Source organism: Phaethon aethereus (genome assembly GCF_964289735.1).
Source record: "Phaethon aethereus genome assembly, chromosome: 2".
In the NCBI taxonomy this organism is placed as follows: Eukaryota; Metazoa; Chordata; class Aves; order Phaethontiformes; family Phaethontidae; genus Phaethon; species Phaethon aethereus.
Window position 1 is genome coordinate 125,142,451 of NC_138582.1, and position 23,334 is coordinate 125,165,784.

Below are 23,334 nucleotides of genomic sequence, written 5' to 3' on the forward strand. Positions count from 1 at the left end.
TGAAATACAACCAGCAACTATAAACTTAGTCAGATCTTTGAGTATTTTTAAAGTTTGTTTTCATTCTAACAAGCTTTTGCCATTAATCTTTATTATTCAAAGTGACCAAAAATCTACAATAAATCAGAATGAGTATCTCAAAAGAACCAGTAGACAGCAATAAAAAGATCTGTGATAAATTTTTATTTTGGAAATAAATACAGTCCATATTAATGAACAAAAAAAAAAAAATTACAACTTTGCTAGTTATGTCATTGATATGGTCCCAGGAGTCTGGTTCAGCAGCAGGCATTTTAACAGTTTTACATAGACAAATCCATAAATCCTTCCCCCATCTGAATGGCTAAAACTCTTACTGAGGTGAGAAAAAAAACCAACCCTGAGAACAATCTGTTCCCCTGTTACTCTGAAGAATATTTTATGTAAAATATTTGGTAATTTTATATTCAAACTAAATCTACAGTTTCAAGAATCTTTTGCAAAGTACAGTGTACATAAAATGCACAAAAATTTGAGTTCATTTTCATTCATAAAATGTTGTTAAACAGTAAACTAAAGAATCAGTAAGCTTTGTTAAGTCTTTATACTACAGTAACCTTTAGAAACTTCCACTAAGTGTTACATTAATGCTATTCAGCATCTTCTGATAATTTTTGCCAGGGTTTCAGCTTGAAATTAAAATATCCAACATTTGTATGGCTCATAATTTCAATCTAGGAATAAACTGAATTGCAGTGGCTTACCTGTCTAGCCTAGAATATAAAAATTAAATTACTATTTTGTACAATGTTAAAAATTAAAACATACATATCAGATTTTTTAAAAAAGGACTTCTTAGATGCAATGTCTCGTGTATGTATACATATTACGCATATGTTCACAGCTGAGGTAGAGGCATTCTTGAACAGAAACAATGTTAATTGAAATCACCAGTGGCTTGGATTAACCTTTTTTAACATCCAGAATTAGTAATGCTGAAGAATTATTTTACATACATCAATGAACCAAATAATTACACAATTTACATGAAGTGCGTTTTTCCATTTATCTTTCTGTACTTTCTTATTTTCGTCACAAGTGCAAGCACAGATGGGTCTTGGCTAGGATATGTTTTATTAAAATGAAATACCTGATGAATAAGCTTGCTAAGTATTTTCTCAAAAAATAACTGTAAAGCTGTCAGTAAGGTTTGTACCTTACCATGAAACATTTCTGAAAAAGAGCTTTATGTATAACTTTCTATTTAATACTTAATCATTATAACTAAATAATTAATTATTTTTCCCTATACATTTAACTTCTCTAAGTCAAATGAAACTATTAGACAGAAATTTAAACCACACATCAAATACTTACCATTTTTAAATACTACTCCCTACATTTATACCTGAAAACTGACAAACTACTCAGGTTACAGATGAACACATAGCAGTATTCCAACCAAAGCCTATAAACAAAACACCTTCATGTAGTATATATGCACAAGTATATATATACACTAGTATGTATATATGTACCTATATATATATGCATAAGTATGCATATCAGTATGGAAAAACCACACTGCCACATAGGAAGACAAGTACCTGGAGGCTGTTGCCAAAAAATTTTCAGCAGTAAGAAAGTTAAGAGTTGTACAACTGCTCCCAGAAATGATCACAATGATTTTCTCTGATTAAAGAGCAAACAGATTGAGGACAAAGAAAGCGTACAAACTGCAACTGGCAGAAAGATATAAGGAGACAAGCACACATGTAAAGCATTTCTTCTTTCTTTAAAAGTGGCACCGGCGACCTGGAAAACACAGACACTAAAAACCTGGAGGGGGCCTATTGGAGGGCCACCAAGATTACAGGGTTGAAGAACCTGACATATGAAGATAGGTTGAAGGAACTGGGTTTTCTCCACCTAGAAAAGAGAAGGCTTGGGAGAGTAGGAAGGATCATGGTCTTCCAATACCTAACGGGTAGTTTTAGAGAAGATGGAGGTGCCCTCTTCACAAGGACGCACAATGAAAGAACAAGAGGCCATGGGCCACAAGTTGCTTGAGGGAAATTTTGTCTTACCATAAAAAAAAAAAATTCTTTGCCATGAGAACAATTAAAACAATAGAATAGGTTGCCCAGAGAAGTGGTGGGCTTTCCCTCACTGGAATTATTCAAGCCTTAGCTTAAGCTTGACAAGGCCCTGGATAACCTAATCTAGGGTCCTTCTTTCAGCAGAAGGTTGGACCAAATAATGTCCAGAGGTCCCTCCCAACTTACCTAGACTACTCTATGATTCGGTATGTGAAACAGTGCAGCTACTGTATTTTTAATTAAAGTAGTACCTGTCACAAACACAAAAATAATTTAGCAAAAAATCGCTTTATGCACAGATGTTTTGCTTGAACTTTGCACTGTTACAACTCTGTTAGTGTCAATAGATTTCTACATGTGTAGAAGCTGATGCAGCCTATTTTTCTCCTTTTTTTTCCTAGTTTCTTTACTACGTAAAGTTGGCCAATATGTAAGTATACTTTGCATATCTGCTAAATCCCAAGCTCCTCCTGAATTCCACACAAATAAAGCTGTTTGCTCCATGCATGCAGAACACTGTACCACACAGAACCAGGCCTCAGCTCCACCCTGCCCCAATGCTATGTTATTGCTATGAAATATGCTAACTAGTACTGTATCTTAAAAAATAAAAATAAAACCCGCCAGCTTTATCAGGAAAAAACAGATAGCACTGAAATCTGTTGCAAAACATTTAAGGATTTTTTTTCAAGGGAACAAAGGAAAAAGACTTTAATTTTGATGTAACAAGCCACCTAAAATCACTTTTGCTCAGGAAGTGGATTCAAAAGATCTTCAACTGCACTCAGGATGCAATTCTTACTAATTTCCAAGTTTATCTAGAAAGCAAAGTATGATGATGCCTAGAACCAGATGATAAACATACCCTCTCATCTACTAGAATCCAAACTGCTTGACTCTGGTAGTGTTTCACAGTTTCTTTGGCACATTATTTCAAAAACAACTGTCAAGTTTACTGCTGAGCTGAGCGAGTGTTGGGGCCATTACATTAAGAGTGCTCAGCAGAAGCTCAAACAGCTTGTACTGTACACCAGAAGACCTTTGATGAAGAAATACACGTAATAAAATGGAACTCTAAAGAAAAGCAGATGTACTAGGCAACTCTCAATCACTTCGATTTTGGATCAGCTATCACTTTTAAACATAACACCACTAACATTTCAGCTTTATTAACAAGCTATGATTCCTGCTTTCCAGCCTCTCATAAACGGACTATCAACTCTTCCTCACCCAGAAAAAAAAAAGCTTTAGAAAGGGTTATTCCCCTTATTGCACTTCATACCTCTTACAGAACTGACTGTTAAATATAGTTTTATGAAGCTCATGAAGATCTATTTCGAATTCTTATGAGGATTCCATGAAACAAAACCCACATGGCCCAATTGTTTATTAAGCCATGTTTACTAAAAATACACTAATCCTGTCCTCACACTAAGGTCCTCATTTTCATCTATACCAGAGCTGATTATATTATTCTTAAAATCATATTTGTAGACTATAAGGTCAGAGTTTATACTACAGCTATCAATAAGGCCCTCCATTATTACTTGCAGTAATTATTACAGTATTTCCAAGCTAATCCCCAAATGCCATGATGTGACGTAAAACATCTAGGCTAAGTGCACCTCTGCATAAAAGATCTCCATTAGTTTACTACTTCTGAGTTACTTTTGGATATGAGGATACATTCATGTTAAGCTGTACTGTACAGCTATTGCTTCAAAACACTCCTACTGATCTGCTATTTAAAAAGAAAAATAAATCACTAAGAATTGTACATACTAATTGTTGTACAATTAGATTCAACTTTCAGAGTAGTCCTGAAACTGATTTAATTAGCATTCTTCAAATTTATGTGTCTAAATTAAAAAGAAATAATCACCAGGAACAAAACTCTTTGTCAACAATTTTCAAAGAAAAATTAAAAAGCACTGCAGAATTAAGGTTACATCTTGTTTTAACCCATTCCCTCAACTATTCATCAAATTTCTTCAAAGTCATTTCCTCTTTTTTTTTTTTTTCAACTCAGCGTAAGAAGTCAGAGGTGACTGGGAACAGTTTCACACAAGCATAGACACTTGGTTGGAATGTCCTACTTAGCACTGTGGTTCACACGAAAGGTATGTATGTCTGTGGTAGAGCCTGAAGAACTAAACACACTGTGGGATATAACTGTTTTAAAATTATGTTAATAAGGGCTTATTGTTTCCTGCTGTAAGGACATCCACCTACTACTTTGTTTGAAAACTGCACTTGCTGCACTCAGCATCCATCCATAAGTAAGAGAGAGGAGTTTCATGATTCTGCTCCTGGTTCAAATCATGTTGCCATGGAGGCAGATGTTGGATTGATGAAAATAGGTCAACTGTTCCAAAAAACCCCAACAAACAAACAACACTGTTTTAATACTTTTAAATTGTTATTAAATGTTATTAATGCTTATCATTATTTATTATGAAATGCTTAATGTTTTATTCTATTTAATAAGCTTTTACTTTGCTAGTACAATACATATTCTGAACAAAAGTGCAGACAGCAGTAGAGTTAGTGATGTTAATGAAAAAAAAAAATATTTTGCATAAATCTGCAAGTGCTGGGTACAGAATGCTTACAAGAATACCACACACAGTTCTTCATTACGTCTGTACTGACTGATGTCAAATGTCGCCATATAAACATGTTTCTGTTTGACGAGTATTAGTATTATTATTAAAAAGCACTCACATTTTTTGAAAAAATATCAGGACACTGCTAACAACTGTGCTTGGCTTCGGTAAGTACAGTGCTTTTTGTGTTTACCTTTCATCAAACATATCTAGAAATATTTAACTGGAGTCTCAATTACTTAAACCTGATAAGACAACTAAGATTTAAGTAAGTTACCTTATCAACTGTGGTGAAACGTGAAAGTATACATATCCTACTAAAAGAAATTTCTTGCGTTCTTTAACATTTTCACACTGCCTGATGTTGGCAACATCACATAAACACACCATAAAATTCTCATCTCCACCTGCAGCAAACACCAGAAAGTAAAATAATTCACCTCTACCATGTGTTTCTGAATCTCACTAGGTGCTCCAAAATGTGTTTCTATCTGACACATCCAACAGAAATTTTTCCTACCTTGACACTGAAGTACTTTAGATGGACCAGGTTTGTCCTGGAGGTTGAATGTTCCTAAATTGTTCTTTACAACTGAAATGCACAGTTTAATCATTAATAAATATAGTAAAAGTGCAGAGGAATACTGCCAAAACAGGAGATTTGTGCTCCTGTCTTAGATTAGGGATCTTCCTGTAGATGAAGCACAGGAGAAAGATTCAGTGGTGTGGAAGTCCTACAAATTTGATCCGGCACAAACCTACAGCACTACTGTGTGTCTTCCACATGTAGTTGCTTCTGCCCTGCTCCCTTTCACCAGTGAACTGGGTCAGACAGCTTCTCCCAGATCAATTCCCTAATCTGATTCATCATGCACCAGATAAAAGAAAGTGCCAGTGTAACAGATAAGATGGGAATAAATATCCAGAAAGCAAAGACAAAAATAGCCCCATCTCTTTAAGCTGCCGTAAATCCATACTGCTACTGTTCATAGTCCCACAGCATCTAGTAATCTTCCCTTCTCTCTGCCTTTTGTAATCAATGTTTTAACCTGAAATATGTACAACATAACTACAACATTAAAAAAAATATAACTTCTGTAACTGAGAACATGTTTAACTGTCAACACAATGGAAACTGTCTTCAACAGAAGTGAAAAATCATGTTTGTTGTGTTCATTTTCCCATAATTTGTGAAATAAAATTTTTATATAAAATGTGTCTCACTTTGGAAGATTCTTTTGGATGCCAGAATCTTCATGACTTGTGTTACAAAACTTCTTGCAAGACTGTATGACCTGAGCTATTCTCTGACTCTTTAAAAAAAAAAAAAACAAACACACATCAAAAAAAATCCAACCCCAAAACCACACCCGTGAAGTTGTTAAACATTGTTTAAAACGTACTGAAAGACCTTCCCTCAGGAGACTGCAAAGTTATAAATTTCACTTTCTGCGAATTTGGAATTGTTTATAACCAATAACATTCCAAAAATCACATGGCTTGTTTTGCTGCAGAAAAGCAAAATAATATGTTGGGTTTGTGTCTTTGTTTTCTCAGACAATAAATAGTTTGTAATAACACAAAAAACAGGAAAAAAAAAATTCAAACCAGCATACTTAAAAGCATCAAGCATACTGGATACTTTTGATTAAAACTATTTTTTAAATATAAGTTTCCTGACAAGTACATTATGGGTTGTTTTACGGTCTTTTTTACTGAGAACAGTAAGAGAAAACTTGTCTTTTCTTTAACCAAATAGTTGCCTTTCCTCTCCTCTGCTCTGTCTCATCCAGCATTAGCCTCCACCTCTCCCTTCATACAATGCAGTTAATTACAGATCAGTGGCCTTCAACAAAGTTGTTTCTCTGTATAAGACAACATTTTTGCCTTTCCTCCCCTCACTACTAATTTACCTTTTCTCTTCAAACCTTCTTCTCTTTATTTTCTTAATCTCCCTTTCCGCAACATTTACAGATAATTTGAGATACACTGGTAAACGAAATTCCAAGAGCCACCTAATTACCATGCTGTAACTCCTGTCATCTAAAGGATTGCATATAAAAGCAGAATTTAAGTTTAGAAAAAAAACCACTGGTATTCTCCTATGGCCTACCAAGGAACAGAGGCCTGCCTAGTGACCATATAACCAGCTTAACATTAAAACAGATACGATGAAAATAATTACCCAGAAAGCAAAGACAAAAATAACCCCATCTCTAGGCTGCCATAAATCCACATTGCTTACATTTAGTCATACAGTTTCATAATGTGATCTCTCTGGATATGTTGTCCAGTAATGAACTGTAGCATTACATTTAAATTGCCAAATTAGTTTTATATTAAAATACCTCACCGAGGTTAATGCAAATGTTCACACAAGCATAACAGAAGAATACATCAGGCTGTCTGTAAACTCAGACTTCAGTAAACCAACTGACACTCTGCAAACCTTAAGGCTTGGAAAATAAAACTCAAAGCAAGCTCGTAATTCATTGCATAACCTATAACACCTGTAAAAACAACAAAGTATGTGCTCCTGCTGCACCTCTGTAAGGTGATACAATTTAACCACTATGTATAGAAAACCCAGAGTTTTTGCCACAAGAAAAGTAATCCAATTCCTAAAAGTTAAAATAACATAATGTTGAAAGTCAAGGCAATGCAATACAAGAAAGCTCCAAGAGAGAGATACGTCACAGCAAAGTCCTACAATCTCAGTTATTATACAAGATGCCCACAGTCATCTCTTCTTGCCTGAAAATTAATGACACTCAAGTGTTTACTACCTAAAATCAGGAAAAGATGAAACCCAAATGTTGCTACAATCACTAGTATTTACAGACATCATACATACTTGTTTCAGATAAGGCTTAGAGGAAACATCCATAAAGATTATGTAGGAGGTCTTTATAAGATATGCTGGGGTCGCAAACCAAGTAGATAAACATCCAGTTCACAAGAATACAGTTATTTTGATTCTTGAAATACATGAAGCAATAAATACACAGTATCTTGCAAATGTATGGAAAAGTATGGCAACAACATTCACAGCACATGAAAACAGAGAGACAAAAAAGAAAGAAATCAAAAAGCAAGACTTTGAAACGCTTACTTGGTAGAAAAATTTTCATTTCCTTTTAATATATGGAGGGGGGAAAAAAAGAAATCTACTTCCTGGTACTATTTCCACTGTTGTTCATGATATTTGCTACAAAAAAACACGCACTGTTTGAAGGCAGACTTACCTCTACCAATGCCACAGTCAGAATAAGGTCCATTTTTGAGTCTGGAAAAAGGGCATTCACTTGTGGAGACATTCCAATCAGTATGCAATTAGTGACTACTGATATTACACTCATAGTTTCAAAAGCCAACTGAAATAAAACACAAATATATTTAGTTATGACCATTATCGCTAACTTACCAGTCTCAAAATTGCTCTGGACAATACCTCTCTCTCATTAAATCCTCTGAAGACCCATTATTTTAACTTTTTATTTACCTTCATCTTTTGAATTCTATGACATAAGACTTGTTTGGCAAGCAGTCCAGACTTCATCAGCTTTACGAACAGGCAAGCACAAGACCACAACGAGGTCTACAATACCACAAACACCATCTGGCAACCCTGAATTTTTTTCCAATTTGATTTCTCTATGTGTGTATGCATGTTTGCTGTGAAGACATTAAACGTTATTCTTCCACAATTCCACTGTAAAGACCTTGAGAAGTTATTTACAGGCCGCTAACATCCTAGATGTAGGTAATGCCAGATTACCTCCTCAAAAATACGGAATAATCCGAAAGGAAAAGCAGCCTTATCCCTGGTATCTTCATGACTCGTATCCTGAACACAAACAAGATTATGCACTCATCTACAGTTGTACTCCCAAACTTAAATTTCTTTCCAGATCAAGGAAAAAATGTAAAACTCCTAGAGGAACTAATAGTCCCAACACTCTTTTTGGAGGTTTTGTCTGAATGTTAAGTAATAGGAAAATGTAAGGATGATTCAGAATGGCTTTCTTAAATCACAACCAGCTATACAAGCTGAAATTTGTTGAAAGATTTCCATTTAAACACATGCAAATGCACAAGTCTAAGAAGTTCTTGCCTACAGAGCTCCCACAAAATGCCTGAAAATATTACTACAGAGTGACAATTACTTTTGCAATATAACGGTTACTTATTCCAAGGTCCTCTCTGGAATTAGAAAGACTGACATTGAATTGTAGGAACTGTCACAATAAATTAGCAGAAGTAACTTTCACCTTGACAACAAGCTGGTGATTCAGCTCACCTGGTAAAATAGATACAGTATTCCTTTAACAGAAACCTTTCAGCCAATGCTCTAACTTCCCACATGAAACAGGTAACTAAATTTTTAAGTCATTATTTTTAATTCACAAAGCAAATGCATTTTTACTACTAGTTAAAAAACTACACTATAAAACAAAGCCACATGACTGTACTATTAGTGTTATGTTTTTTCAGCCTACTCCATAGATTGAAACAAGCTATTCTAGCAAAACCAAATGCTATTAATAAACCTGCAGCTACACTTGGGACTTATGACCACAGCGTCATTTAATTGGTGGTCACATCACTGGTCAATGCAGCTATGCCATCAAGATGTTGGCAGCACAGATTTGGACTGAGAAAATCCATCAGATGTTAAAATGCAATCAGATTATAATTTACACATTTTAATGACTTTAATATTAAAAAGGCTTCTCCTATAAGTCCACTTCATTAATATCAATGTATGTGTCTAATGAACACTGCTCAGAATACTTGGCTTGCATGGTTTTCCAGCATGTTTCATTCGAGGCTTCCTGATTTCATCTCTTATCATCCATTTGTTTCATTTGGTACCAACATTTACAATCCCTCCAAATTAAACAATCCACTAGTCTATTGTGCCCTGTGTCTCCGTAACAAATAATTAGAAAAGTTGTTAAATAAAAGTAGAATATAGATCATCCCCTAGAAATTTCCTCCAACTACTTCACAGTCCTTAACAGGCCACTGCTATTACAGAATGCTAAAGTCTCTGGATGCGACTTAATAGCCTTCTTTCTTTTCAGGAAAAAACTCTGGTTTCGGAGGAGCTTTACAGCATTATTTTTAATCAGAATCACTTTGCTGAAGCAGTGTACTCAGCAGGCTCCAAACTAGCTGGTGCTAGCATGACTGCATGGGCAAACAACCGAGGACAGAAAATCCTCAAGCCAGTACTACCAGCATGAAATTGTTTATAGACAGACTACGATTTTCAGGCTGTGCAGAAAGGTCCAGCTCCTGCTCACAGATACAGGTTATTTTAAAATTAGTAAGCTTGAGTAGCAGTAATCACAAGGGCACAGGGCAAAGCATGGCTTAGGAATCCAAGTACTTAGCTATCATTCCTTTTTTTTTTTTTTTGACAGTTGCTGAGCTCCATGCTTCTGAGATTGCATCAGATGTTACCATTTCTAAAAAACGTTGGCTGTAAAGAGTATCAGGCAGTATCTGTCACCTTTGCTTTGCTGCAGTTGCAACCGGACTACAATACATACATATACAAGGACTAAAGGAAGGATTTGTTTTCTTTTCAAAGGCAACTGAAATACATGTGGTCAAAAACCCTAGAAAAAACACTGCAGTTGGATAGATAGTATCCTAAGGCATTGAGGAGAACAAAGTACCTACTAAACTTTAAAAGCGGATGACAGGTCAAACACACAGCTTAAATACATTTGTTGAAATCTTTTTTAAAACAAATTAATAGAAACAATAGAAACAAAATTACCTGCCAAACACCAATATTTGCTGTGGGTTCTGCAAATGGCCGCTTGTAAACTCTACACATCTTTAAGGCATCAGAATATATCTCTGTGATGTTGTTTAACACTGCAAAAACAGCTGCCAGTGGATAAACACATGAGAAAAGACTCACATAGCCAAACTGTAAGAACAACTCTAGGTAATCATCAAAAGTACCCTGAAAAACACAGCAAAAATAAAAACAAGTTTAACCTACAAAAAATACATGAAGAAACACAGAATTAACAATATAGTTGTAAACATGCTTTGTCATCCTGAGTCAGTTGTTTGGGAATGACTAGTGGTAGAAAAGAATACTCCCAAAAATATATCTAGTTAATTTATAATTATTCAATTGCTCAAAACTTCTTAATAAGGGGAGGCCAAGGTTTTTCTTTTTGCCTAATGCATTCTCTGCAACAGTCACATTTCTAAACCTCGTTACACGACGTAATTGTACAAACACATTCATCCCATTCAAGGTCCTGCCTATCTCAGGGAAACAGTTACAGAAGGAACAGTGGGGGACAGGAAAACAGCATCACGCATTTAAACCGGCAGAACATTCTCCTAAGACCATTGAGACAAGAAAAGCCCTAGTATTTCAGACTGCCCATGCAAGACCTAATCAGAAAGGTAGGCTGGTAGATAGGCAACTCTTTTCTGCTATTTCTGCTTGTTTATTTTAAAACAGGTAAGCCAGAATTAGTGGCCCACTTGAAGGCTGAAATGACAGAATGCAGCACTGACATCTAGAAAGAACAATTACGGCAAACAAAAAGCCTTATTTTGGCAAATGCACAACACATCTATCACCTGATCTTTAAATGAAGAATGTGGGTACTTAAATGCTGATTAAGTATTCACATGTAGGTTATCATACATCTTTGCACATTAGTTTTGTAGTATTAATAATAGTTTTCAATGATTGCAGCAATTATTTATGAAAGTGAAGAACAAAACCAACCATTTTTAAAGAAAAAGTGTTCACTGAACAATGGATAGTGAAATACCATGAACAAGTTAATCAGGGATCTAGCTGCCTTGCATTTGCACAGACCTGCATATTGTCCTCTCTCCAAAATGAAATATTAAAAATAAAAACTTGACAGTAACTGAGATTATTACAGGAACCACTTAAAACTGGTTTTTGCATCAGACACATGGTTCTCTAATTTTTTTGCTGATTACAGCTGTTAAACTGACTGCCCTCTCCAGCACCCAGTGCTCTCTTTCTAGCAAACAGAGAGAGGCAGTAGAAGCCTGCAAGCTGCAAAGTCAACATGGGGTGCTCTTTAGCTGCGTTTTTTACTTAAGCGCATCTTCAGGTTGTGCAGTGTAACCGAGTCTGACAAACTGATCTGCAGGCCAGACACTAAGGAGCTATCTAACTTTTAAAAACGTTGAGATTTTTCCACAGAAACATTTTCTACGAACTCTGAATTTTATTAAGGTCTTCCTTAGGGACATTTGTGCGAGATCATTCACTGGAGTGGCAGTCACATATCTGTCCCTGCTATCACTTTCTCCGACAGCTGTTGCAGGGAGGGAGCGATGCTTCCCTTTGTGCTCCTCCTCCTGGTAACTGCACAGTATTCCCACTGCTTCCCCACACCTTTCTTATTTCCTTGCCCAGGACCTATTGACCTTTAGAATAGCAGAGTATGAAAAGAAAAGGAGTATTTGTTTTTCTCCTACTCAATTTATGACACTTTGTGCAGGAAAAGAGGAGTCTTGATAGGATGTTAAAGAAATTTCAGAGTGTGCCATTGTCAGCCACAAGAGCAGCACATAAACCACTGCATCAAGGAAACAGAATCAACAAAGACATTCAGGGAGAAAATGAACTACAGAAGCAGAAATTTTTTTAACAAGTTTAAAAATGATTGCTGGTTATTTTTACATCTTAAACCAGGTTAAGGGCTAGAGATTTGAAAAGTGTGAGAGAAAAACGGCAACCAAAAAAAGAGAATTAAAGAGTAAGTGAAGGAAGGAAAAGAGTCTGAAACATCAAATTCTGTCAAGAGTCCTGCTAAACACCTCAGCTACTAAAGATAGTCAAATGCTTCCCCCTTGTGACAGATTTAGTTTTAGAAATACTCTTGCCTGCTGACAGCTCACTGCTTGCAAACAAATCAGTGGTCTAATATTGTGTATTCATTCACAAGCACAGCACAATTAAAATCTTTAGACTGAAAATAAAATTAAGGCTTTGAGTACACAGTACCATGAACTGAACCTGAGGCTAGAAGTGGACACTTCCAAGGCAAAGTCATAAATCTACAATTGACCTATTGGTTCCCCATGGAAAACTACTCAGGGCAGAACCCTAGAACAGGTGCAGACACATTTGATCCAACTTTGCACAAGAAGCACTGAGCAATGTGACTCAAAGACACCACGTTGGCTTTGTATGTGCCAGCTGAGAATCAGAAGTCAGCTCAGGTCTAAAAGGTAGAGCTTATTTGGTCAAGCCTATCAACATCTGATGCCAAGACACAGCTTTTGGAGCTGTGCTGGTCTATTTGCAGGCACACTGCTAGACTTGTGCTGATTTAGTACTCCAGACAGGCTCTAACTTGGAGATTTCTGCTGTGTCCTCCATTGAAGGATAGACATGCTCTCTAAATCTATCTCCCCCCATATAAAATTCCAAGGAGGCATGTAAGTACTAACCTTTGTCCAGTTTTTCAACTGCAAAGGTAGTATTTCTTTTCCCTCTTTCCATTTCATGGCACTTTATGCAGGAAGAGAGGAATCTTATACGGTATTAATGCCAAATTTCAAACAGCTATTCTCTACCTTTTACATAAACGGTACACTATCTACATGTAATTCTTATTCTGTGAAAAGTATAAATCATACCGTCTTAAGCCTCTTGTGTCTATGCCTGCAGCATCTGATCAAGTTGTCAGCCAGTCTGCAAGGCCTTAACACACACACACACACAGAGTAACATCTACTTTGTCAATTCCTTTAGAACTGCAAGTAATGAATCGCATGGAATCTGTTAAATACAATTAAAAATTGTACTGCGTAAGAGGTAGTCAGGTACAGAACTAGAAAGACAGCGAATGTCACAGCTGTAGTTTCAAGAAGCAAGAGCTTCCAGCAGTAGTATTGCTTTGAAGAGTTGGTTTCTTCTTGCCCTCTCCATTTCTGGCCCCACCCAGACAGAAGCACACTCTCTCAGTTTAAACAGTATCACTGCAAAAACAAACTAAACCAGCAACAGCCTCCCCATTCCCTATGCCAGTCTACTCATCCTCATAGCCTTCAGGCTACCCATCCTCGTAGTTTTCAGGCTACCCTTGGAAGTTAAGGGCATATTACACAAATACTTCTTCCAGTGATACGGGGTTAGGTGGCTCCAGATTCAGATGTTCATTCCTACCCCTTTGCGGTGGTGTGACTGGGATCCTGCACTGTATTAGTTTCTTGATCCAGTGCACCATATAGCTGTACAAACAACACTACCAGCAAAATTGATGAAGCTGGAAATACGCTACCAGGACAGCCAGCCAGAAATATTTTAGGTTGCACTGGCTGATGTCTCTGTCAAATACAGCCCAGAAACTTTTAACTCTTTTACAACAGTGAAACGTACAAAATAAGTGCCCATTTCTTTCTCCAAGTTGACTTGTTCCACTAATGACAGCTCTGTATCTGTTTTCAGAAAACACATGCGTTTCTTCATCCTCTTCTTATGTCTCTTTTGGAGCCAGTAAGGAAGCAAGGATTCTGCAAACTGATTAAGGATCTGCGAAGTTATCAGCAAAGTCGCCAAGCTCTTAAGTTAAAAAAAAAAAAAGTAAAAATTAATAGAACTGTGATAAACCTACGATCATTTCCAATTTTTTGCATTCTAGTAACACTGTTGTTATACTATGACAAAAGAAGGCCAGCCTAACAAAATTAGAAATAGCGTATGAAAAGTAGAGCTGCTCTAGTTCCCATCCTTTGCTATGTGCTGAAAAGGACAAAATAGGAGTTAGATGTCTAAATATTTTGTGGATCTGGATGTATTTTGGAGACAGTATGCAAAGTCCACTGAAAGGTAAAGATACACACTTAGCATATGCCAATGCCAATCACAAAGCTAAACAATGAACTTTTTTCTATTTTTTTTCCTTGCTGTTTACCTTAAAATATAGGAAGTTTCATGAATGTCATGTCTGGTATACATACATCAAGTGTTTTGCTAGAGATCTCTTTAGAGGAACAGAGATCTTGAAGCTCTTGTTGTTTTGTTCATTAGATTTAAAGCAAAAATATTCTCCTTATACCCAATTTTCATGCATTTGAGCCTGAAAGATGTTAAAAACAGAAAGCTGATTTAAAATACCAACCACAAATTATTTTTGCTTTTATTTGTTCTCAGCTCCTCATTGTATTCATAAACTTAATCATTCCCCTATCCTCAAGAGTCCCTTATTAAGGGCAGTACAGAGAAATCAATTTTCTAACATAAAGGGAAAGAAGGAAGAAATGAAAACTTTCTAACCTCATCTGTGTGAAGGAATAGTCAATTATTTGAAAACAGTTCCTTATTTATATGGAGGGAAAGAATTGCTCCACTCTGTTATGATTCTGCAACTGTGCTAGAGGAACTGAAATATGGAAACTGGGTTTCTAAGAAAATATATATGAAATATATTCATTGTCAAGTTAATATTTTTGAAGAACAATTAAAAACTAAAGTCCTGTTTCAATCAATCCTTCATTTTCCTAGATTCAACAACATTCTTAAGATATTCTTGGAACTCACCTGCCTCAAAAGCTTCATATCAAACAGCACAAAGGCAATGTAGAAGAGAGATGCAAAACAATTTAAGAAGTTGAACTACAAATAAAAATATTTTTTATTAGTACTCACACAAAAGTTCAAATGCAGAATACAATCTAACTTAACAGTTACCTTGACTAAATAGCTTCCATGCAGATGTAAACTGTTCATTAAAATTTTTTTTACCATTTTTAAAAGTTGGGTCAGAATCTTTTTCAATATCAGTCTGATTCAGATTTTCATTTGACAAGCTTAATGCTTTCTTAAAGCACAGTATACAAAGAGAACTACACTTCAGTTATGAAATGTGGACATTAAAAACACATCACCTTCTCCTTAACTTTCAGCTTTTGGGAGTTTCCCCACAGGTAATGCAATAAAAGGGACATATTGATCTTAATTTAGGGTAATGCTTTTTTTCAAAGTAATACTTTACCAAAATATATGTGTTGGAAGACATCTCTCTCAATATGTATAACTGTTCCTCAATATATGTTAGTTGAGCTATATGTTTAATCAAGAGGTTTTATGACCAAGAGAAATATTCCCTACTTCTGAAATGAGACATAATCACAGTATTGTACCTGAAAAATCATAATCAGTTTCCTACTGAAGTTTCCTACTTCCTATCAATGCTGGAGCTCCTTTTTTGGAGCTCATGGACAACATAGAAAAAATTGGGGAGTGCAGAGAGCAACTCATAGGGTGAAGGGGGGGGTGGGGCTTGCATTTGACATTTCATAATTTTTTAAAATTATTTTATATAAATTTCCTATGGGGAAAAAGAGATGGTGCTATTTTTTGAGAAAGGCAGAGACAAAGCTATAAATGCTACATATAAGAGTTTTAACTCTAGAGATTACCAAGTAACTAAAAGATAACAAGCAGATAAAAAAAAAAAAGCATGATGAGGAAAAAAACCAAGGAACTCTGGAAGAGAATTAAACAATCTTTTCAAAAAGGAAACAAGAATAAATCTCAAAATCAGCCAATCTTTACAACTGCTTTTACTGAACATCTTATATGGGAATTCAAGATTTACAGTACAGTTTCTTAGAATCAGTGTTGCATCTGGATATACACCTAAAAGAGCAAGCAAACATATATACATACACACACAAATGCTACTTGTTCAGTGCCACAAAGTGAATAGATCAGTATATACTATAAAGGGCATAGGAGCAGATTGATGGACATGTATCTCCAGCCTTCTCTGACTGGTTGTCTGAATGTTAGTACAGGTGGAAGTTAATACATGAACTTTTAAAAATACATTTAACCATAAAATCTCACAAAAAGTTAAAGGAATAGTTCCCAGTTGAAGACAGGGCCACATCAATTAACAGAAAAACTTAGAGATACAGTATCCTAATGAAAGAACAAATCAATACAAATAAAAACTCAACTCTCCACTATAAGAAGAGGCACCCAAAACAGTCTAGCAGTTACTGCAACCACAACAGAAATCCTGCTTGCTCTGATATTTGTGGTAGTATTTGGCCTTGAACAAAATTGTAGGTCAGCGAGGTAACACCTGGAAAGCACTAATAAAACACATGACAAGTGCTCTTTTTAAATAATGTTAAAAGCTGCTTATTGCCACATACTTACCACTAAAACCTTCAGAATTAAATGATTCTGATACGAAGATTCCAGCCTGTGATTTTCTAAAATACAGACAAAATTATTGATTAGTAAAGAGCAGCAGCACTTATGATCCACTAGACATTGTTATATAAAGCGTAAACAGGCATTTTTCCTCCATCTAAAAACTAAACTAATAGTTTATGGGGAACGGTTCCTCCAACACATTATAGCAAAAATAATTCATACTGTACCAGTATCTCGCTTAACCTATGAAGCTAACCTGATGCCCAATATTGACATACATATTTTTGGCTACAACTCTGGTATTTTTTCTACTGCAAAGGTTTTTCCTTTTACATCTTTCTTTCTCAGGAGAGCTGTTTTATAACAGAAAAAACATCCGTCATTCTTAACACTTAATAAAATGTGCCCAGTTATTGATTTTTGTTTGTCTGAACAAATGCAAAACTAATTGGAATACATTATGAAAAATAACAATACCAGATTTGATTCAAAATCAGTAGATGTTCACAGAAGTACTCCCATCCATCACTAAGGAATTTACGTCAGACCCCAAGCTCTAAAGCAAGACTAGAGTACACAAAGTTCAGCAGATGCATTACTCATTCTAAAACTAGGATTTTTTCAGTTCATTCAAGATAAACTGTCAGAAGCTGATGTTTGAGGAAGACTTGTTACTAGGTGGAAGGAAAGGGAAGTGAATGGGAAATTTCCCATTTCTTTTTGTTATTTTGTCAGATTGTACCTTTAAAGCCCTGGCTAAGCAGTAACTGTGGAGGCAGCACACTAGCATGAGCTATGCCAACAAGGCTGAAAGGAGAGACCGTCACCTGCGGACCTTGCTGAGGACAGAATAGCAGAGTTCTACTCTGAAAGGCATGAAGTTGGGCCTGACACGCAAGATGCACTCAAGGGACAGAATGCAATTTCTTACTTTTAGCTTTCACTTAAACAATAAGTTCTCATGATAAATGTGTGCAAGAGGTGTCCTTAAAAATACCCCCGATTCTTCCCTATGCTTTGCCAGTTTAGCTGTTTAAGTCAGATCTTAGCTGAAAATATGCCAGGTGGGAGGAGAGCCAGATCAGCTCTTCATCCTATTCACAGCATGGCAGCATACACATGTTGGATAGCACAAAAAGGCACAAGCTATCAGTGTAGTGAGTTAAATAAATACTGTTGCTGCTGAATATAAACATCAGCTTAAATCCAAAAAATCCATGTTAAAAACAAATTTGGGATTACTTGTTCAAGACATTTTAGTCTACCTGATCAACACAACTGGGCATTTTGCATAACGGCTTTTTCTTGCAGTACAGTAAAAAAAATTAAACAAAACAGTCAACTGAAACTTAGATACGAAATTAAAAGTCATTATTTAGATAAAACCCCTTGAACAGTCATAAACAAATCAAGAAATTGCTTGCTTTTACTACTGCTGCTGTCAAGTTGAATTTGCTGAGCAAATCATTTTGGCATGCATAACCAGCCCCCACTTCAACACCTCTCTTTATTCTGTCTTCGGCATCAATCTCCCTTTTGCTTAATCTTTCTCAGGTTTATTTTCTGGGCCTCCAGCTTTAGTAACCTGGATTCTGTCCTGTAAACGTATGCCATATTGAGCTACACAAACCACTTAACTTCCCACTGGCTTCATCTATTAACTTTGTGTGAAATTGACTGCACATGTATATAGAACTGCTAAAATTCAAAATAAACACTAACATTTCACTATCTTCATGTTAGATTGCAAAACATAGGGCCCACTCTGTTGAATAAGTCACATGCACATGGAAAACAAGACCATCTATTGTAACATTTCTCTTCTGAGAGTGCCCAGAGGAAAATATTTTGATAGGGATGTGAATTCTTAGTCTTTGTTATATATATAGCATACACAAATACTCTCATATGACATTTAGCTAGTGGTTTTAGATTTTGTTCCATTATCTCAGTGCCTCTGTCCTCTGCATAGATGTATCAGTAGACAAAGATGTATTCAGCAAACCCAGTTGTGGATGCAAGCTGCCAGGACAGCCCCTCCTGCCATACACCTTTGAGCTCCCATCCTCACAGTCTCACCTCATCCCTTTTGCCAGCACTATGGCAGATACAGACAAGCAAGGAGGTAAATTGGGGAAGGGGGACTTCTGCACCAATGGCAGAGAGAGGCTGAGGAGGAAGGCAGGATCACCCCTTTTGACAGCATGCTAGACTCAGACCAAATTAAACCAAACATGAAACTGCAGTCTCAGAACACTCAAATGTAGGAAGCTAAAATGGCCATCTCTTTTACGCCACAGTAAAAATCTACTTCAGGAAATTTCTTTAGCTTTCCATTGAACAAGAACTCACAGTAATGTATCCTACAAAGAAACAAATTCTAAACCTCTGGGATTCTAACTTTAGGGAAGAAGAATAAACAACTTTCTTACCCCATGATGTTAAGAATTCAGCAGCATACCGATAGATACGGTTCATAATTTCAATCACAACAGCATATATGATACTGGGCACAAACAGCATCAAGCTGCTGAATTTAGACTCATTCTCTTCATGATAATCCAGAGCCCACTGTTCCAAGTCAAAGTAAATCATCATCACGTACAGCGAGAAGTAGAGGCAAAGGCACACAAATGGTAAGGACACCAGATAAATCCGTATCTGTCTCTTAATACTCGAGTACACTGGTTCCTCCCTCCCAGTGACAGGATTGATACCCAGGACACCATGGAAGCCTGGTCGTGGTTCTTCAAATTGTCTTTTCATCAACAGCGTCCCCCAACGGTATGTCATGATGGCGCAAATCCGCTTCCAAACTTCCAGTATCACAGTGGACCAGAGCAGATTGAATGTGGCAAACATCACGTATTTGTCATAGTCTTCCCATGCAAACACATAATAAGGAATCCCAATGACAGCCATTGGAATCAAAGCAAATGTGAAGTACTCTAAGAAGCCAAAGTAGAGCGCAATGGTTTCACCAAAGTAGCAGCGTATCTGATCTGCAGAGAAAAATGAATCAGTTAAGACTGCATTTAACAGTATAATATCAAACTTGACTTTACATGAATCCCTTGGCCCAAATTTTCTTTTCTAAATAACACAATGAATATTATTTCCTTTTTTTTCCTCCTTCTCCCATGTTCCAAAACCTCAGAAGGTTATTTGAAAAAATTTTTATGTTATGTAATACACACACACACAAACATACATTCAGATGGTAGGGAAGTCAAATATCTCAATACCTACCATATCAACACCATATATCCGGGGCGGGAAAACCACAACAAACTAAAACACTACCATTCTTGAAAAAAGAATCTACCTATGAAAGAGTAGAATGACACGGAAGACATTTGGTATAAAAAGAAACTTTAACAGTGGGTGACACCTAACTTCTGAAGCTACTGGTACATGTATGCCTGGGAAACAAATTTGTTTGTCTGTTCAGGGCCAAAAAGAATTGGTTGTGCTTTGTCAGTCCTCAAGGATCTAAAACCATAAATGGAAAGGTATATTGAAATCTTAAATCTTAAACATGTCAGCACACGCAGGCTGAGACATTCCCTTCAGCAGACAACTGATACATGAAATGCACACTTGCTGTACTCACTGAGGCTGTCTGCCCAGGTGTTGTAAAGACTTGAAAAGTACACTACTAATGGATATATTTCATGACAGATGTATTACCTCCAAGGAAGAGATCTTACTTATCTTACTACTAACAAAAAAATGTAGGAGTAGTATCCAACATAATCTAGAAATGGCACCACATAATAACACATAGAAATGCCTAGCAAAAAGCATTTAGAAAGCTGAAATTTGTTTTATCTTTGCCTCCTTGGAAGATGAGATTGCTTGTATGCCACTTCTATGTATTCACCAGCTTAAGAAAACAGCCATGCCATCATGACCTCTGAATTGACACTGTAAATGTACTCTCCATAAAAGACCAGCACATCAAAAACTCCTGTGTAATAACAAAATATTTTTATGGCTTCTGGTTTACAAAATGCTACAGTGGAAGTTCACAATTGCCAATCAGATAAATCTCTGGAAGCAAGAAGGAAGGGCAAACAGACAGAAGAATCATCACTCCAACTTCTCTCTCAACCAAAAATTTATTAACAAACAGGTTCAAGTGTCGGCCACTAGCATCATTTCACACACCAAAAACACAACATGAAAGACATCCCTAAATTAGTACATACTTGACAGGGTTCCTGGGATTTACTTTGAAATTTTGTGTGTATTCAATGTCAATTAAAAAGACCCCTCTCCTGCATAAACAAGAGACAAGCACACAATAAGACCCCTAACACAATACTCTAGAGGCTTTATCAAGCCAGATCTTTAACTTCCTGTAGCTCAGGAAAGAATCTCAAGCAACTGCAGGACCCAGAGATTAATAATCAGGCAAATTCCCAAATGTTTATTTTCTTATTTTTAAGTAAAGTTTACAGCTTTAGAATCCAGAATTTAATTCTCCACACTGCCAGACTAAAAGTTATTTTCATTTTAAGCTTATTCAGTGTGTAAAATATAGGCAAGTGAAGCTAGCACGCAACAACATACGGTCTTCATACAACGAATTTAAAACAAACAGTTGTAAATACACTTTTGACATGCCTACAACTCAAAATAGCTTTGGGAATTCCAGACATTGAGAAGCTTTCCGGTCAACAGTCAATTTGACAACACAGTCTTGGCTTGGTCCATTACTGTTTGGCTGATGGGTAGGGAGAATTTGTGATGTACAAAATGTTGTTACATGGAAGCTTGCAGACACCGAATCTGCAGACTGAGCCACCAATTTCACAAGGCTTGAATAGTTTCAGGAGGTTACAGAGAAAATGTTGAAAGAGATATGCAATTTGCCCAAAAGAACAATGGTCTAATTTCAAGGCTCCGTGCTAGATGATCACAGTGCAAATGCTGAGCCTTTGAACTGTCCCCCAAGCTCTAACTTGGAAACTATGACCAAATGCCTACATGGCACAGAACTCCTATAGCCACAAGAAAGAAAAATGAAGAGGCAGCAGCCTGCATATCTAGGGCTTCGCTCCAGAACAGTTGTACTGCAAGTCATTATAACAGAAGATTATCCTACAGCCATCTTAGGATCAAAGAGAATTCAATGAAGAGACCTCAACTGTGCATGCCAACAAGTCTGGAAATGCTGATGCTTCCTCAACCAGAGCTAGGCCACTCAGCTGATTCCAAGACCAGTAAAAGTAAGGCTGGGTAGAACAAGGACTTTGGTTAATGATGGCCAACAAAGCAACTTGGGCAGAAAGGTAATGTTAGAGGAGGTGAACTGCAATGGTTAACTGGGTATGTGAAAAGGTAAACTCTTAGTGAAACAACAGACTTATTGGTACAATACTTACCTTCCACACAGAATTTTCACTTCTATAGAGGCTAAATTCTGGAGTAGCAGTTAGGAAGGACCCTTGGTCTTCTCACAGAAACTGATGAGAAAACTTCTCCAGAAGAAACCCTGCACTTTATTTGTAGCGGAGTAAGTGTTCACGTACCTAAAGGTTGATAGCCAACTTTGACTCGGCCATACCAGCTGTGACGGAGCTTTTTCAACTCTTCTCTGTCATGCAGTGGGAAAATCTGAACTAGAATACCACTGGTCAATAATCTTCTCACTAGAAGGAAAAGGGAAAAAAAAAAAATGAGGTACCTAGTACTCCTTTAAAGGACAGTGAATTTGATATAAGCAAATCAGTTACAGTATGTACTTAGCAAGCCTAAAGTTACTTTGAAATAAATCTAGAATTTAAATCCTAAAAACAAATAAATTGTCTGCATGGTAGTTAAAAATTATCCATTATAGAGAGCAGATCCGCCTACTCCTACAAAGACTGGAAGAGAGAGAGTAACCTTTTTACATATATTTCATGGGTTTGCAATGAAATCAGTTGCAGCTTGAATAACAAAAAGTGCTACCTGTCAGAACTGAACTGCCATGTGTAGTTTTGTGGGGAAAGGTCTGGCCCTTGCATTTGAGCAAAGCGCATAACAAATCAAACTGCCATAGCAAAACCAAATCAAAACACTAAATAGAAGAGCCGTTGTATTAATTGTGGGAAAGATACTAAAAACATTTTTGAATTATAAATTAGCATTAATTCATAAATTACAACACATCTTCATTGCAAACAAACAATTTGTATTTAGCTTTGTTATGGAAAGCAATACTACCTGTGTGGATAAACAAACTACTCCGGAAGTTACAACCATAGTAATATCAAAAAAAAGAAAAAAAATCAGAAACAGGAGAGGGAAGGCACTGGAAGCTAAGTGATAGTTTTTTTACCATTTGCCATCAGCATCTACTTGACATAACTAGAGAAATACCTTTTTTAAAAGAGATATTTATCATTTTTTCTATATAAAAAATTACCCACGTAAATTCATCTGACTTCTACATTTATTT

At 36.4% G+C, this 23,334-nt stretch overlaps 1 protein-coding gene across 3 annotated transcripts in view; it reads right to left on the reverse strand.

Annotated features, from left to right (window-relative positions):
- ANO10 (anoctamin 10) overlaps positions 1 to 23,334 on the reverse strand; it is a gene marked incomplete at its 3' end in the record, with an annotated part of 127,562 nt that overhangs the window by 99,815 nt on the left and 4,413 nt on the right. For all 3 annotated transcript variants that reach the window (XM_081996656.1, XM_081996657.1, XM_081996655.1), the window contains 7 exons: positions 22,424 to 22,543; positions 19,319 to 19,888; positions 16,887 to 16,942; positions 15,258 to 15,332; positions 14,097 to 14,279; positions 10,476 to 10,667; positions 7,930 to 8,058 (listed from right to left, as the gene is read on the reverse strand). In XM_081996656.1, coding sequence (XP_081852782.1) covers positions 7,930 to 8,058; positions 10,476 to 10,667; positions 14,097 to 14,279; positions 15,258 to 15,332; positions 16,887 to 16,942; positions 19,319 to 19,888; positions 22,424 to 22,543 — 1,325 coding nt within the window. The remainder of the gene's footprint in view (positions 1 to 7,929; positions 8,059 to 10,475; positions 10,668 to 14,096; positions 14,280 to 15,257; positions 15,333 to 16,886; positions 16,943 to 19,318; positions 19,889 to 22,423; positions 22,544 to 23,334) is intronic.